At 50.1% G+C, this 17,982-nt stretch overlaps 1 protein-coding gene across 1 annotated transcript; it reads left to right on the top strand.

The window, feature by feature from the left end:
- Window positions 1-3,327: 3,327 nt before the first annotated feature.
- Window positions 3,328-17,125, top strand: Aqp7 (aquaporin 7). The gene is made up of 7 exons (XM_038348194.1): window positions 3,328-3,439; window positions 6,390-6,507; window positions 15,180-15,306; window positions 15,731-15,868; window positions 16,084-16,202; window positions 16,340-16,557; window positions 16,862-17,125. Exons 2-7 carry the CDS (start codon window positions 6,409-6,411, stop codon window positions 17,112-17,114), a joined length of 954 nt encoding a protein of 317 aa, XP_038204122.1. The 5' UTR covers window positions 3,328-3,439; window positions 6,390-6,408; the 3' UTR covers window positions 17,115-17,125.
- The last annotated feature ends 857 nt before the right edge of the window (window positions 17,126-17,982 follow it).

Raw genomic sequence — 17,982 nt, 5'->3', positions numbered from 1 at the left:
TCCTGTCTCAGCTTCACCAGTGCTGGGATTAAAGTGGCACTACACACCAAGTAAAGATCTGGGGTTAATTCCTGGTGCACAAACAAACACATGCACATGCACACTATTCAGAGAAACAATGGGAAACTTTCTTCTTCTTCTTTTCGCGTCTCTTTTGCTTCTTTTCATCTTTAGGGTCTCTTCTCTTTATTATTTTGTGCTTCTAGTAGTGAGAGGCGAGGCGGGATGCTTCGAGCGGGAGGAGAGGATGCTTCTTCTCTTATCTACGACTCCTCCCTCCCTCCTCCTCCTCCTCCTCCTCCTCTTCCTCCTCCTCCTCCTCCTTCTTACTATATATATATCCTAAATATTGCAAATACTGTTTTTCTGAAGCTTTTAAAATGAAGCTCACATTTAACTGTTTTGCATTTTGTGTGGTAACCCTACTTGGAGCCTACTCTTGGGAGAAAGGGTGTGCCCTCTCTGTCCCCAATTATCTGATTGATCCTATCCAGGCTAGTGTGATTCATCTTTCTGATTCGTAATTCCCTCTGCTCCTGGTGCCTTTAGCTGCCTCTCTTCTCTCCTCTGTGGAACTGTCTGTCTCCTAGCTTCCAGGGTTTTGGCAAGGAGACCACCTTCCACCCTACTGGCTCTCCTAGGCACCACTCTGCAAACACGGTGCTTCACTGGCCCCTCTGCAACTCAACGCTGCTACCAGCTGGCTCCACAGCCTCTGGGCAGCCCTGTGCCTAGCTTGTCACCTCCCTACCACTGATTCCTTCTTAGTCCCGCCGTACCCCACAGTCCTGGCCTTCCTCTTAGTAACCCTGAGCCAACTGGGCTGATAGGCCCTGCTCATTCTTTGACTGGACTCTGCCCTGGAATTTGCTGGAAGCCCAGCACCTCAAGAGTGTAGTAAAGAGGCTTCACTCTGCTCCTTTAGAGGCTGTCTAGCCCTTGGGATACAGTCAAAACCAGGTAAAGCCTTTCATGGTAAACGCACCCAAGTCTCCCCGCTCCATAAACCACTCTCCAATCCAGACTAGATTTTCACAATCCTTTGTGGTTTCAAGCAGCTTCAAAAGGGATTCTCTTCCTCTGTGGCTGAATCTTGGAGGATTCAGCTTCCATGCTGCCTTTTCTGGAAGACTCTTGCCTCTCTAGACTTGATATTCCTTCTGCTGATTATCATGAATTCTAAGTTTCATTTGCTTGCCTGTGAGACAGATGGGGCTGTCTTCACCTTGGTTCCCACATCCAGCTAAGTAAATTGCCCCTTGGCCTGACCCTAACGTAGATCCTAGTCCTACTGCCACACTCTGGCTTCATGGGAAACTGTGGTTGGATGTATTGTATGAGAGAAGAATCTATTTTTTAAAAAAGCTTATTTACTTGACTCAGAGTTTCTCTGCATTGCCCAGGCTATCCTCAACCTCAGAACTTCCGACCCACGCCTTCCAAGTGCAGGGATTATAGGTGTGCACCACCACACCCTGTTCCATGGCTCCCTCACCCTTTTTTTCCCTCTAAGAGGAGCTCTTTCTGTGTAACCCTGTCCTACCTGTCCTGGTACTCACCCTGGAGACCAGACTGGCCTCGAACTCATGGGATTAAAGGGGTGCACCGCCACGCCCAGCCCATAGCTCATTCTTAACCTTTCCTCATCTCTGATCGGACAGCACACATAGGGCAGGGGTGAAGGCAGATGCCCCTTTTCTCAGGGAACAGCTCTGCCTTCCTGGAAGAAATGCAGCAATCTGAGCCCACTTAGAGTCTGCTAGGGAGTGAGGCAGGACCTTTGGCCTCTGGGGCTGCAGTCCTGAGCTGCTGGGAGAGTTATGTTGGGTCTGAGGATACCGGCATGCTGTCCAGGATCTAGACAAGGCCTGGTCTTTGGCGCCCTCTAGAGGACAAAATTTGTTCCCTCTTTCCACAAATCCCTTCCATATCCACTTTTCCCTTTCCTTTTCTTTTCCTTTCTTTTCTTTTTTCTTTTCCTCTATTCTCTTTTCTTTTTTCTTTCTTTTTTCCCTTCCTTCCTTCATTCCTTCCTTCCTTCCTTCCTTCCTTCCTTCCTTCCTTCCTTCCTTCCTTCCTTCCTTCCTTCCTTCTTTTTTTGGTTTATCGAGATAGGGTTTCTCTGTGTATCTCTGGCTGTCCTGGAACTCACTCTGTAGACCAGGCTGGCCTCCAACTCACAGAGATCCACCTGCCTCTGCCTTCCAAGTGCTGGGATTAAAGGCGTGCACCATCACCACCCAGGCCCCATACAAGACCTTTGGGCAACCACATCCTATAACTTCTCCCATCAAGAGGCTGTAGGTCTCCGGGGTTTCCTGCCCACTGCCTGCCTCTCCAGTATTAGGCACCCCCCTCATGCTACAGCCCTACAGCCCTTGTTGACACATTCATGCCTGCCTGTTCTTCTAGACCCATCCAGGCCCTGAATCCAGAGGACCTCTTGTTTATTTATGTATGTATGTATTTATTTATTTTATGCACATGAATGCTCTATTGACTTTATGCCAGGATAGGGTATCAGATCCCACTACAGATGTTCAGGGGCCACCATGTGGTTGCTGGGAATTGAACTCGGGACCTCTGGAAGAACAGCTAGTGCTTAACCTCGGACTCCAGTCCCAACCTCTTTGTTTATAGGTGGAGAGAGAGAGAGAGAGAGAGAGAGAGAGAGAGAGAGAGAGAGAGAGAGATCCCACTACTTTCCTGAGCTGGGGCAGCTTGGTTTCTCTCATGGAGCCCCAGGCTTGTCTTTCCTAAGAGCAGCAGTGTCTGGAAGATAGACCCTGGGATGGGTCCCCCAGGAAACCAGGTCTGGATTTTCCACTCCCCTCCCAGTTGGGGACCCCTGAGGACAGAGCCTGATTTACTCAGCTCTTTGAGGATTGACCTGAGATTGCTTCCCCCACCCTTCCTCCTTTCTGTTGATTTCTGGAAACATCTACCTACAGTCCTCATCTGCATGGCTTTCTCTACATCCTGAAATACAGGAGCCCCTGTGCACTTCCGCAGGCTATACCTCTGGCTCTGGCTGTAGAGATAAGCCAGACACTTGGCTTATAGGACTGGCTTATCCTCTGGGACTATGACCCAGAACTCCTGCCTGGAACTCCACTCTGACCTCACAAGGGCCGCCTCAGAACTCAATCTCCACAGTGCTGTTGGCAAGCACAGGGATGCTATTTTGGGCACTGTGTATGGACTTAGCTTAAGTGGCATGAGCCAAACCCCTGCCCTACTGACCTCTTCCCTGGAGGAGCACAACAGGCCGCAGGGCCACCCTGGGCAGGGATAAAAGGCAGACTCTAACTGAGCACTCAAAGACGGCAGAACTCCAGCTGCAGCTTGAGCCTGCCTCAGCGATGGAGGGACAGAATCTAGACCAGTTTTGACATTAGCAGAAGGGGCCCAGACAGAGGCAGAGTGAGTGGGGCTGCAGGTAGGCTGGGATGCAATGGCCTTCTTGGGACAAGCCCAGCAGGGACTACATAGGGGTGACTATGGGATTGTTGGGAAAGAAAGTTCATCAGGAGCTGAAGTATGACTTTCTGTTCTGGTTCAGCCCCATGTGGCTTTGTGACACGGACAAACCAGCTGTAACTTGGCTGTGACAGAGTTGATGAGTGGAGGGGGAACTGGGAGGGTGTGCTGCACTGTGCCTGGTGGAGAGAGGAGGGAGCAGCTGAGGATCCAGTCCTAAAGACGGCAGAAGGGAAGCAGTCAGAGATGGGTCCATTGCTGACTTCTGCAATTCTGTGGTACTCAGAGGCTGGGTCAGGACTCAGGGTTTCTGCCGTTAGAGTTAAGGATATAAATTGATGCCAGGGGTGGGGGTGGGGGTGGTGGTGGCGCATGCCTTTAATCCCAGCACTCAGGAGGCAGAGGTAGATGGATCTCTTGAGAATCTGAGGACAGCCTAGTCTACTACAGAGTGAATTCCAGGGCAAGCTCCAAAGCTACACAGAGAAACTGTCTTGAAAAATAAAAAAATCTCTATATATTTTTTGATTAATATATATAAATTGACGCTTCATCCAGAGAAAATTGGGTAGAGTCTGGCTGAGGGCAACTCAAGAGCTACCTCGATGGTATGAGAGATGGATGGGATACAGGCTAAGTTTTAGGAAAGGTAGGAGGGCAGACTTTGGGCATTACATCATCCAAAGCTAGAGATGGCAGACTTGGGAAGACAAGGAGGACTTCTGAGGAGCCTGGTCTTGAGGTCCAGGGTCCTGAGACAGCATGGGTAGAGAGGGGTGAGAAGACAGGACCCCTAGCAACTGATTGAGACAGAACTTCCTTCTCCCTCCCTCTACCCACTCCCTCAGCTTGCCTGGGTTTGGGGCATAACACTGGCAAGAGCTGCCTAGTGGCTTCTTCCCTGGGAAACTGAGGTCTGGTGGGAATGTGGGGCCAAGTTCCGTGTCCCTCAGTCCTAGGTTCCTCTGATTCCACAGATTCTAAAAACCAGAAAGACATACGATGTCTCAGACAGTCCAGCCGAGACCGTAAGTATCCTTATCCCCCACTCTAGTCCCTATCCTTGACCATAGCACCTCGGTTGCATCCGGGTCCTGTCCCCAGCATCTCCCTCAGAGCAGCTGCTCTCCTGGGCCCCCTCTTTCCCACCTACCCAGTAGCCCCTGACCCAGCCCACCTTTCTCTGATGTCCCACGGTACAGCAAAGAGCAGGTCCCTGGGCTTAGGGGAAGCTTGGAAGATCAAGATGAGGAACCAGGATTGGTGGACAGGTTCTGACTCTCCCGAATGGCACTTAGCTGAACCAAATCCATCACTTTTTTGACTGGGTTACAGCTCTCTTGGGGTGAAATAAAAGCCAGGTCTTTGCACTGGCCGCGGCTAGGTTCCCTTTACCGCCTCTTCCTCTGCCCCAAGCCTCGCTCTCCTCCTCGCTCTCCAGGCTTCACTGTGGCCCCTTTGCTTTCTGTCCACCTGCTCGGGTTCCTGCAGCAACTGTTCCTTCTTCCCGAAGCTCCCTCAGCACACTTAACTCCCCGGTCACTCATTTCCGACGAGGCTTCTCAGTAAGGCTTCCCGTGCGGACCCCGCTTTCAGGCACACTCCTTGGGCAGACCCTGCATTCCCAGGCCCCCTTCCTCTGGTTTTCAGGTCTCTGTAGGACTTGTTACCCTCTCCGGCAAGCACGCATGCTCATTCCGTTCCTTGCTACGGGAGCACGACGTTTGTGCAGTGTCCTCTCTCGGACTCACAGACCCAGTAGCTCCTGCGCTGCTCTCTCAGGCATGTTCCCCCCTGCTTGGCTTTAGACTCCTTTCATAAGACCTGTTGGGGTCCCAGGTAAAAAGAACGTTCTCCATGCCCCCTCCTCTTCCTCCTCAGCTCAGTAGGGGTGCCGTCTTCCTCACCTCCAGCCAGAAGTCGCGGCCATGTCCTTAACGTTTCCCTATCCATAATGGCTCACATCTACTCACCAATACCCTAAAATAGACTTTTGAGTCTACCACGACCCTGCTTTCCCAAGGCCGACCTAGCCACGTCTGCCTCCTTTCTCTTCACCCTCCAGGCACAGCACCTCCCCACATGCCAGCCCTGTGCCCTCCTAACAGACACGAGTGCCTGGAACTCACTGTTCATCCAGCTGTCTCTCCAACAGAGGTTTTACTGAACAAGCGATTGCCAAGCGTCAGGCACTTTAGGAAGCTTGGGTCTGGTTAAGAACAAGACGTAGATCACCTGGTTCTCATCCATTCAGCCAATATTTGCTGCCCACCTGTGGGCCTGGCACTGAGGGTACACGGGGCAGTAAGACTCTGTTGTCGTCCGTCCTCCCTCCCCTCTCCCCCGTTCATTCCGCAGCAAACATCTCCGCAAACGTCTCCGTGCTGGCCTGGTTGCAGAACCCAGTGCCATTGCTGAACCCCTCCCCCATCTTCTGAACCCTGGATTTGTTTTTCGGTCATCCGTGCTATTGCTAGAGTCTAGCATCAGACTCGGCCATATCTCATGTGCTCTGCAGAGCGCCCCACTGCTCCTAAACCCTGGCTTGTGGCCCCCAGCTCTGACTCCTGCAAAGAGACAGACACAGTCAAGCTCTATTTCCCATCTGCTCCCCCCCCCCAATCAATGCAGTGTGCATTTTCAGCTCCTGGTCCACATTGGTACACCCTTCCTACCTGCTCAGTCTGGGGCTGAGGGAGGAAGAGGACTGGCTGGCTCATCCTTCCTCTCCATGTCCCTATGGTTCTCAGGTATCTCTCCTCCCAGCTCTTTCTACTGCCCTGGGCAGGAGGAGAAGGTACATGGGGAGAGGCTACCAGGTTACCCATTAACTCAGCCATGAGCTGAAGGGCCGATGGACAGGAGGCAGACTTGACTGTTCTGTTTGTTGACTTGGTCTGCTGCTTCAGGTCCACCCAGAACGCCACGATGGCCCCAAGGCCCGTGCTCAGGAACATCCAGGGGGTGCTGCAGAAGGAGATGGTGCGGGAGTTCCTGGCCGAGACCATGAGCACCTATGTCATGATGGTGAGTGGGGGCGGGCAGCAAAGGCAGCTCTCTAGCCTGTCCACCCCAGGGGTCATATCAGTCCTTCCCCTGCCTCTGCGCTGGGAGCTTGGGAAAGAAGCAGAGGAAAGCAGAGAGGCCTTTCGCATCATTGAGTCTTTTGGGGACAGAAAAGGGCTCATGACAAACCAGGATAGAGTGGATGAGGGGGAGAGGAGAACCTATAGAGACAAGATCGAGAGGCAAGGCATGGGGGTGTGTGTCTGCAATGCCAGCATTTGGGAGACGGAGGCACAAAGACAGAGGCAAATTTGAGGCTAGCCTGGTATACATAGCAAGTTCTAAGCTGGCCAGGGTTACACTGCAAGGAAGTGTCTCCAAACAAAAACAAAACGCAGCGAATCAACAAGTCAAACAAGAGAAATGGGGAAAGACCTGGGTAGGGTGGAGCGCACCTGTGGGATGAGGTTGAGGTAGGGCAATTGGGAGTTTGAGCCCTTTGTCTTGTTGCTATATGGCAAGTTCAAGACCAGTCTTGGGCTACACAGTGAAAGATGGGGAGACCTTTGAGAATTGGTCTGAGGGAAATTAGGGAGGCCATCAAGCAGGGGAATGAAGAGAAGATGAGACGGCTAAGCAGGTTAAGGGGCTTGATGCGCACGTCTGATTGATGACCTGAGTTCAATCCCTGGAGCTAAGGTAAAGACTGGGGGGAGAACAGGAGCGCCACAGGATTATCCTCTGACCTCCACACGCGCACTGGGCGTGTGTTCCCCATGGCCGTCACACGCGCGCGCACACACACTTTTTAAAAAAAATAGCCAAATGTTACGGTCATGTTTGGATTTCAGGAGGCAGCTGTGGAAAGGAGCCAGTCATCAGGCTGGTGTCATTATGAAGGATGGAGGGTGGGTGGTGACAGAGCCAGGGATGAGGAAGAAGGCAGACGGGGTCAGATGAGGGGCCCTTCCGGAGCGCAGTCCTGGCACAGGCCCAGAGGAGAAGTTAATTTGGATGCAGATGAGATGTCGTGGAGAGATTCAGGAGGTCGCTAGAGAGGGGGTTCTGGTGCTCACGGATGCGGCGGAAGAAGAGGTAAAGTTCACTATGGAGGATGGTTATAAAATTATTCAGAATTAACGACAGGGGAGTGGCTCAGGACACGTAGGCTCTTCTCCTAACCCCGACCATCCACAGCTGGCCCGAGTAGGTCTCTCCCTGGCTCCAAGCCTGACTTCCCAGTTTCCTAGTGTGGAAACCCAGTTCCTGGGTTCGGGAGCTGGGTCTGAGTTCCATGTGCATTTACCTGTTACAGAGTTAGAGTCTCTACTGGCAGACGCGCACACTAGCATCGAGCCAGCAGGTAGACATACGTGGAGGAGGCCAAGTACCAGCACCCAGTACAGAGAGTTGGTTCCTTGTTATTTGTTATTATTATTTTGCCTTTTGCAGATTTAATTTTGATTTTACGCACACGTGTGTGGGTTGTGTATGCCAGTGCAAGTGTCTGTGGGGACTAGAAGTGAGGGTTGGATCTCTTGTGAGCTGCTGTGTGGGTGCTGGGAATTGAACCCAGGTCCTCTGAAGAGCAGGCAGTGTTCTTAACCGCTGAGCCACCTCTCCAGCCTGGGGTTTTTAAAAATTAAAAAAAGTCTTAAAAAATTGTTCATGCGTGCGTGTGCATGCGTGCACGCATGTGCATGTGTGGTATGTGTGTGTGTGAGTGTGCATGCACTAGGTTCATTGTTATATTGACAGGTGCTCTCTTCCCCTCCAAATCTCTCACCTCCATCCTTGCCTTCCTTGGCTCCTGAGCTGTGGGGAGGACAGCCAATCTTGTCCCTCCTTAACCCAGGGCAAAGTAATTCATTCATGACCAAACATTCCAGTCCTATGAAGGCTGTTAAACCTTGGAATGTGGTAGACTGGCGGGTGCCTAGGGGAAGCAAGGACTGCCCAGGGCTTGACACATGCCCACATCTGCTTTCTTTCTTTTTTTTTTTTTTTTATTTCTTTTGGCAGTATGGGGCCGGGGGTCAAACCCGGAAGCTGTGAGTGTGACAAGTGCTCTATCACGTGTCACGAGTTTTGCCCCTAGTCCTTCCTTTTGAATTTTTTTCATTAAAATTGTTCCTTTGGTGTGTTTGCGTCTTTCTATTTTGTGTGGGCGCAAACATGCCGCACTGAGAGTTGGAAGGCTGGAGGAGAGCTCGTGGGAGTGAGTTCTCTGCTCTGTGGGTTCTGGGGATCGAACTCCAGTTGCCAGGCTTGGCAACAAGTGAGTCATCTTCCCCGCTGTTTTTCCTTTGAAAATTTTGTTATTTATTTAAAACAGAATATTTCTGGGTAGCCTCAACTTCTCCTGCCCCAACCTCCCGAGTGTTGGGATTAAGGTGTCTACCACCGTGCTAGGCTTCCTCTCGCTTTTATTTTATTAGAGAGCAGCTCCTGAGGTGCCATGAGAAGACCTGTCTCAAGAACAAACAACAAAGTCAAGGCTTTGACGTGAGGCAAACGGAAGTAGGACCTTCTGTCTAAAGCCCCCACGCTTGTCCAGGCCTTGCCCCTTCCTGCATCTCCCAGCCTCTTACCAAGCACTAGGATGCTAAGCCCCTCCCCCAAAGCTTTGCAATGGCCGGTGAGATAGGTGCTTTTATTATCATTTTAGACAGGGTCTCTCTACATAGCCCTGGCTGTCCTGGAACTCACTACGTAGACCGGACTGGCCTCAGACTCACAAAAGTCCACCTGCCTCTGTCCGCTGAGTGCTGGGATTGAGGGAGTGTGCCATCGTGTCCAGTCTGAGATAGGTACTGTTATCACCCCATTTTACAGATGGGGAAATTAAGGTTCTATGAGACAAAGTCATCTGCCAAAGTCTAAATCAAGCCCAGGCCAGGGTGATGTCTTGATCCTTCATCTCTTTGCTCTGTCACTCAGCTCTGAGATGGCAGGCTTGCTAGGGGCTTGGCTAGCTAACCCTCCTCCAGCTGGGGTAGGGCACTTGCTTTCAGTCTGTGGGGAGTTCAAGAACACCTTGGGGGCTTCAGGCCCTGCCTGCTCAATGGGAGCAGAAGCGTTCACTCCCCTGATTTTCTGTGAGGGGTGAGGAACACTTGTAAGAACAACTTTGGGAGGACAGTGTGCCGTTGTTATTTTTAGCTCCTTGTCTTGTGCCAAGAAGTGGGGGCTTTGTGGTTATAGGAAGCTCAGTGAATCACCAGGGTAAAGGTTGTGCCAAAAAAAGGCCAATGTGACCTTGGGCCCTATTTTCTGCAGCGGGGATGAGGTTGTTGTTCTGAGAGCTGGCTTCCTGACCGTTGCTGGCACTCTGGTGGACTGGGTACATTCACTGACAGGGAGAGGAGGGGCTGGAGCCATCAGGGCCCTGGAAACCTGGCTGTCCCTGTGAGTTACAGGGCAAGGATTACAAACGCCCATGCCTCAGACTGCCGGAAGGGGGCAAAGGGCTTTGGTCCTTGTATAAGGGTGTAGCCACTATGGGTCCAGCTCTCAGTTGTCATGGAGAGTGGGATGAAGGCCATTTATTATTCCCAGGCGGTGTTATTTTCCAAGGGCAGCTGAAATTTCCTAATTCAACTCTCCAAACAAAACCTGTGTGCTGGGTGGATCGAGGCATGCATTGCTGCTGGCAAACCCAGCAGCTGGATCCCATCCTGTGAAGCTTGTTCATGCATTCATCCTCATTAGCAAGTGGTTTGGAAACCAGGTGTAGTGGCACATACATGTAATCCGAGAACTCCAGGAATGGAGGCAAGAGGATTGCCATAGCCGTGAGAAGGCCTGTCTCGAGAACGAACAACAAAGTCAATGGCTTTGACATGAGACAAGCAGAGGAAGTAGGACCTTCGGTCTAAAGGCCTTCCTTGCTTGCCCAAGCCTTGTTACTTCCTGCTTCTCCCAGCCTGTCGGCCTGGAACTGGCCTCCTTCCTGTTTTCTCCTGATGCCTTTTCTCCTGGACTGGCCAGGTCATCTCGGGGCTCCCCTGCACCTACCTGTCCTGGGCTCCTGCAGGATTCAGGGAGCCCCTCAACTGCCTCTCTCTGCTTTTGTGGTTTTTTTCTCCCCTAAGGTTGTTCAGAGTGGGATTACAATTGTTCACTTTGTTAAAAATGGATTATGTTCCCTATTGTAGCTTGAGGGTTTAATTGTTCAGAACAAATGCTATATCGACATCATCATCAATTTAACATGGAATTACAATTCTTTATTCATTTACTGCTGATTTTTAGTCTTTAAGTAATAAAAATGCAAATTATATTTTTCCTTTTTATTTTTTAATATGTATATATTCAATGTCTAGCCCTATATTATATTTAATAACACAAGTTTATAGATATAGTAAGTATTTTATTTTGGTCTATATAGGATTGCATACAATTTGTAACCATAATATGATATTATATTCATGAGACTACCAAAAATTTGAAATATAAATAAGCAAATTAATTAATATATGCATCCACAAAGAATATTTTATTTGATTACCATATGCCCTATTTTGGTCAATATTATTATTTCATGTTGGTGAGGGTTTTTCTTTCCCATGTGGTCCCTGTCCTGCCCAGTTCCTGCAGTCATTAAGTCCCAAGGAAATCACACAGAGGTCTACATTAACTATAAACTGATTGGTCCATTAGCTTTGGCTTCTTATTAACTCTTATAACTTAAATTAGCCCATTATTCTAGTATATGTTAGCTATATGACTCAGTACCATTTTCAGCGAGGCAGTCACATCTTGCTTCTTCTGTGATTGGGCCGGACAGCAGAGGAATGGGCTTCCTCCTTCCCAGAATTCTCCTGTTCTCCTTGACCTGCCTCTACTTCCTGTCTTGTTGTCCTACCTATACTTCCTGCCTGACTACTGGCCAATCAGCATTTATTTAAAATATAATTGACAGAATACAGACCATTCTCCCACACCAATTTTGCTTATTATATAAGAACACTAAGGTTGACTTAAAGGACTCTTAATTTTAAATCAGGCTATGAATCTATATAATAAAAGATAAAGAAAGTTAGCAATAAAGCATTTAACATGGCTACTGTTTCTTTTTATATCATCTAATCTGTTCCCCTTTTTTAATACATAATTTATTTATTATGTATTATTATGGTTGGTTTGTTGCATTTAAAATTATATTTAAAATTATATTTAAAATTATATTTAAGTGTGTATGTATATATGTGTGTGTGTGTGTGTGTGTGTATGTGTGTGCATGCACGTGCGTGCATTTTGACCAGTGTGTATATATGCATGCGAGTTCAGGTGCCCACAGAGGCCAGAGGTATCAGATTCCCCTGAAGATGGGGTTGCAGGCAGTTGTGAGCCATCTGACATGGGAACTCAGAACTGAACTCAGGTCCTTTGCAAGAGCAGTGTGTACTCTTAGCCACTAATCTCTCCAGTATTTTTTGTTTGTTTGTTTTAGACAGGGTCTCACTATGTAGTCCAGGCTAACCTCAAATTTGGGATTACAGACATGTACTACTATGCCCAAGTGGCTTGCTTTTTTTAAAAAAAAAAATGATTTCTCATTGTGGTGTGCGTATGCACATGGAGACCAAGGACTCACGTTGGGAATCATCACCCTTCTGCCTCACTCACTGAGACAGGGTCTCTCAATCAAACCTAGAGCTTGCTGATGTGGCTAGTCTTGCTGGCCAGTCACTCTGGAGATAGTCCCTGCCCTTGCCTTCTGAGGTTGGAATTGCCGGTGGGCCACCACATTTAAGTGGGCTTCTGGGGATTTGAACTCTGGTCCTCGCACTTGGATGGCATGTGCTTTAACTGCTGAGCTGACCTTTCTCCCTAACTCCCTCCCTCTTTTTTAGAGACAAGGTCTCACTACATTTACAGCTCTGGACCCTGGCTGGCCTGGAAGATGCCGTGCAGAACATTTAGAACAAACCCTCTGCCTCTGGAGTGCGGGGACCACAGGTGGCCTTTACCATGCCAGGCCTGGCTCTTCCTAGCTGTGGCCCCCACTCTTAAGACTGCTTGATCTCCCACTCACCAGCGGAGATCATCAGGTGGCCCCCGTACACAGCTCCTCCCATCCTGTGCCTCTCACCTCCCCTCAGCTAGGATAGATGGCTTCCTTCCAGAAGCCTCTCAACCTCTGCACCAGTCACCCACACAGACACTTTGTCCATCTCACACTCTCTCTTTATTTATCTATTTATTTATTTGTTTGTTTGTTTGTTTTGAGACAGGGTTTCTCTGTAGCTTTGGAGCCTGTCCTGGAACTAGCTCTTGTAGACCAGGCTGGTCTCGAACTCAGAGATCCGCCTGCCTCTGCCTCCCGAGTGCGGGGATTAAAGGTGTGCGCCACCACCGCCCAGCTCCATCTCACTCTTCTCTCCCTCCCCCCTCTCTCCCTCTCTGTCCCCTTCTCTCTCCCCTCTCTCCTCTCCTTCTTTTCCTCTCTCCTCTCCTCTCCCTCCCTCCCTCCCCCCCCCTCTCTCTCTGCCTATGAGCATACCAAAGCCTCCCTACCCAACACAACACAGGATACAAACACGCCGCCAGTCTCTACCAGCTCCTTCCAATCCCTCCTCCTCTGTTGTGGCTTTTCATGGCACAGCACTTTACTTGCATGAATCATGGCCTGAATTTCACCCTTAGTGTCTCGAACAACAGACAGAATCCAGCATTGTCCCTCAAAATTATCTTTGCTGGACGCAGTGATGTATGTCTGAGACAGAAGGATGGCTGAGCCTAGGAGCTTGGGAGCTTGAAGCTATTCCGCAGAATATAGTGAGACCTTGTGTCCAAAACAGAACAAAGAGTTAGTTAGACTCTTCCTTGCAGCCATGTAAGGAACCTCTCAACCTCTGGACCCAGCCACTGCCCCCAGAGCCTGGCGACACAACATTCAGTGCCTACTAATGACTTTTAGAGTGTCACACCCGAAAGACTGCTCTTTAGACCTTTATCCGTGTGACTCAGGCTGCTCTGACAGAGCTGACTCTGCCCTCCTCGGGACGCCATCTCTCCCATTCTTCCATTTCTGGCTCTAGCTGAGATTCCTAACACCCACCACGAGTCCTCACAGATTCAGCCCTGTGCCCTCTGCTGGCGACATCATCCACTGATGGAGTTAGTTCCAGCTCTCATACCCACAGTTCCTTCCTATAAACAAAGGTGTACAGGGAAATGCAGTGTCAAATATGCAGTTGAATACTTTGTAGGAGCCACATTAACGAGATAAAAGAGCCAGGTGAAAATGTTTTGAATCACCATGGTGGTTACCCCACGTATTCCAGACTTCAGGCCAATATGTAGTCGATGGGAAATGAAGTGGTCCCCATTTCCGACCCCAAGGTTGTGAAGTCTGGAGCGCGCTTCATTTACACTATGACAGATCTCAGTTTGCAGTAACCACATTCAAGCACGTAACAGCCACTCGTGGTCCGTGGCTCCCATTTCAGAGGACACACATGAGGAGTCTGATTGCCAGCAGCCTGACAGTAGGGATCTCTTCACGACTCACGTGCAAACACATCTCTGAGGAAGTGCCATCTGAGTGTAAGTGAGTTTTTACTTTTACAAGTGTATTATGAACCGGGTGGAGGTGGCGCACGCCTTTATCCCAGCACTCAGGAGGCAGAGGCAGGCGGATCTCTGAGTTTAAGGCCAGCCTGGTCTACAAGAGCTAGTTCTAGGACAGCTAGGGCTACCCAGAGAGAGGCTTTGTCTTGAAAAGAATCTAAAAAAAGTTTATTATACATTATTTATTTGTGTGTGTGTGTGTACATGCACATATGTGTGTATATGTCCATATTGGCTTGACGGTAACACATTTTCCTGCTGAGCCATTCTTGCTGGTCTCTTAAATGTTATGTGATGTAGGATCAGGTATTACAGGCAGAGGAGTTAGTTTTTTTTTTTTTTTTTTTTTTTTTTGACAGTATCTGTCTGTGTAGCCCTGGCTGTCCTGGAACTCACTCTATAGGTCAGGCTGGCCTCAAGCTCAGAGATCTGCCTGCCTTTGCCTCCCAGTTGCTAGGTAGGTTTAAAGTTGTGCACCACCACTACCTGAGGAGTTAGTATTTCTAAAAATACAAAGGCATTCATGGCAGCAAGGGTTGGCACAGATGGCTTCCTAGATTCATGCTTGGCTCATCATGTCACAGGTAACATGACCTTGAATAGGTCATCCAGTTTCAGATAGCCCATCGTCAACTGGGGAGAATAATAGTTCTTTCATGTGGGCTATTAGGACCTCCTTAGGCAAGCCTGTAGGATGAGCTGCCTTGAGGGGGTGGGCAATTTACACCAGCTATCCTCCTTGAGACCCCACTTCAAACTATCTGACCATACCATCCCGTACCATCCCGTACCTTCCCATACCATCCTGTACCTTCCTATACCATCCCGTACCTTCCCATACCATCCCGTATCTCCCCGTACCATCCTAGACCATCCTGTACCATCCCGTACCATCCTGTACCATTCTGTACCATCCTCATCACCCAGCTCTCATTGACTCAGGCCTGAGAGCAGGAAAGACTGCAGAGAGAGAAGGCATGGTCTTTATAAATGATGCTGGGGAGACCCAGGGATGAGGGTTGGGAGTGGGGTGGTCAGGAGGGAAAGTGAGGTTTGAGTCTTCCTCTGATGGGGGATGCTGGGCAGGCGGCTCCTTCAGAAACCCTCCCTCACAGGTGTTTGGCCTTGGTTCCGTGGCTCATATGGTTCTAGGAGGACCAAAGATGGGGAGCTATCTTGGTGTCAACTTGGGTTTTGGCTTCGGAGTCACCATGGGTGTGCACGTGGGAGGCGGCATCTCCGGTGAGTGAGTGAGCCCCTATCTGGTCTTACAGGCAAGAGCAAGTCTTTCTGGTGGGCTGTTTCTGCCCCCTTCAGGAAGCCCCTTCTCCTGCACAGTTAGTGCTGCCCCTGTAGGTGACCCATAGGGAAAACCCCCGGGAAACCCTGCCTTCCCCAAACTCTTCATGGACCCCTTGACTCACCATTTTTACTAGCTGGGTTATCTTAGGCAAAGGAGTCATTCGCCTTCTCTTGCCTTATGGGAAAGATGGAGGTGGTGGCCCCAGCTGTGCGTGGCCTTTTAAGGGTTAAACGAGGGAGTTCTTGTCGCAGGGGACACGCCACACAGTAGCCTTTCTTTTTAACTGTTGCAAATGCTGTCGTTGTTCATTTTGTTGCTTGTTTCTTTTAACCCAGCAGCTCATCCAGCTCTTTCTCATGACAGGAGCCCACATGAACGCAGCCGTGACCTTCACCAACTGTGCACTAGGCCGGATGCCCTGGAGGAAGTTCCCTGTGTACGTGCTGGGCCAGTTCCTGGGCTCCTTCTTAGCTGCAGCCACCACCTACTTACTGTTCTACGGTGAGTGTTCTTCCTGGGTGGTCTGTCTCCAGACTCTTGTTCTGAAATACGGCTAGATTCCATCTTGGTATCCTGTCCTGCCAGAATAAGAACAAACAAACACAACACAAGAAACCTAGCAGATTTAAGCTGTTGAAGTATTCCCAGCCGCTTACTCCATAACTTCCTTTCTGGGACCCCTGTGGGGATTAACTCGACCTTTGTCATCTCCACAGGTGCCATTGACCACTTTGCGGGCGGAGACCTGTTGGTGACTGGTTCCCTAGCCACTGCCAATATTTTTGCCACCTATCTTCCTGAACACATGACCTTGTGGCAGGGCTTCCTGGATGAGGTCAGTGATCAGGACAGAAGAGTTCTGGATGGGATTTGTACCGAGACATGTCTCTGCCACCACAGATTTGGGGTCCTGCCTGAGGACCTGTGACGTGGCCACGCCGTCAGTGGGTTGCCATGGCATTTACTCCCCAGGTGTTCTTGACCGCGTTGCTCCAGCTGGGTCTCTTCGCCATCACAGACAAGCGGAACAATCCAGCGCTTCAGGGGACTGAGGCCCTGGTGATAGGCATCCTTGTTTGCATCATTGGGGTGTCCCTAGGCATGAACTCAGGATATGCCATCAACCCATCCCGTGACCTGCCTCCCCGCTTCTTCACTTTCATTGCTGGCTGGGGCAAACAGGTGTTCAGGTACTGCCCCTGCCGGACCCCATTCCTGTCAGCTTTCTGGGGGGAGGGGGGGTCCCTGCATGCAGAGAGTGTGAGATGAGCTTCTCATGAAGTCTCCCGGCGGTCTGGGATCAGGAGGGACCCAGACCTCTTCAGATGTGGATCCTGTCGTTGCTGGACTGTCAGCCCTGTCCCCGGTTCAGGCTGAGGGTCCCTTAGAGTAGATGGGCTGGCTTCTCTGCTCCCCCTATGTTGGTCTGAACTGGACAGAAATGGCACCCTGGACATCAGTGTCCTCAGCCGGCCTCCCTCTCTTTGCCTGCAGAGCCGGGAACAACTGGTGGTGGGTACCAGTGGTGGCACCCCTCCTGGGCTCCTACATAGGTGGCATTGTGTACCTGGGCCTGATTCACTCCACTATACCACGGGAACCTCAGAGTTTGGAGATTGCTGAAGCAGGAGACCAGAAGATAACCGTATCATCATCCAAGGTTCCCCTCACCCCCATCTCTGCGACCCTAGCTTCCACCCAACCGGCTCCACCCCCAAGTGACTCTGTGCCTGTGGAGCGCTTCTAAGCAGAGCTATCTGTGACCATATCCTTACTGCAATAAAGCACACCAAACGCGGTGGCCCTCACTCCCTGGGACCTCCTGTCGCTGGACTCCCACCTGGGCTCTTATGGGAGCTATTTCAACATGGAACTTGTTGTGTAGAGCAGTCTGGCTTGTACTTGTGACAATCTTCCTGCTTCTGCCTCCTGAGTGTTGGGAATACAGGCATTTACCACCCTGTCTGGAATATTCCAGGGTTTTTCTCCCAGGCTCTTTGCTTAATACTGAGGCATAGGACCAAAAGACTCCAATTCTTTCCACTCCAGGAGGGGTGGACCTGGGAGAATGTCTACTCGGGGCCTCACGGTGGTGTAAAGGATGCCACACAGGCTGGTGGACCTTCATGCATTGGTGCATGTGTTGGGGGGATAGTGAGAAAAAGACCAGAGGTAGCATGTGGGAGGCAGATTTGGGGAATCTTTGGGGGTGCCCTGGGGTAGGACTATAGGGTCTCTTGATTCTCCCTTTCTCCAGTTTGGAGCCAGGGAAGGCAAGGCCAAGAGTTGACATCAGGATTTCAACCCTTTCATTAGAGCCTTTAGTGGTCTTTTTAGCTTCACATCTACCCTCCTTGAAACAGGGTATTGTGTAGCCCAGGCTGGCCTTGAACTCTGTGTAACCAGGTCTAGCCATGAACTCTTGATCCTCTGGCCCCCACTTTCTGAGTTCTGGGATCACAGGTGTCCACCACCATACCCAGTTTATATGGGATGCTGGGGACTCAAACCCAGGGCTTTGTGTATGCCAGATACTATCTATCAACTAACATAATCCACAGCTCTCCAGACCCATTTTTTCTAATTAAAGATTTTAATACCACATGAACACTGTG

This window comes from Arvicola amphibius, chromosome 11 (genome assembly GCF_903992535.2).
Source record: "Arvicola amphibius chromosome 11, mArvAmp1.2, whole genome shotgun sequence".
NCBI classification, from domain to species: Eukaryota; Metazoa; Chordata; class Mammalia; order Rodentia; family Cricetidae; genus Arvicola; species Arvicola amphibius.
The sequence above is the reverse complement of the archived record's forward strand: the minus strand, read 5'-3'. Positions and strand labels throughout refer to the sequence as shown.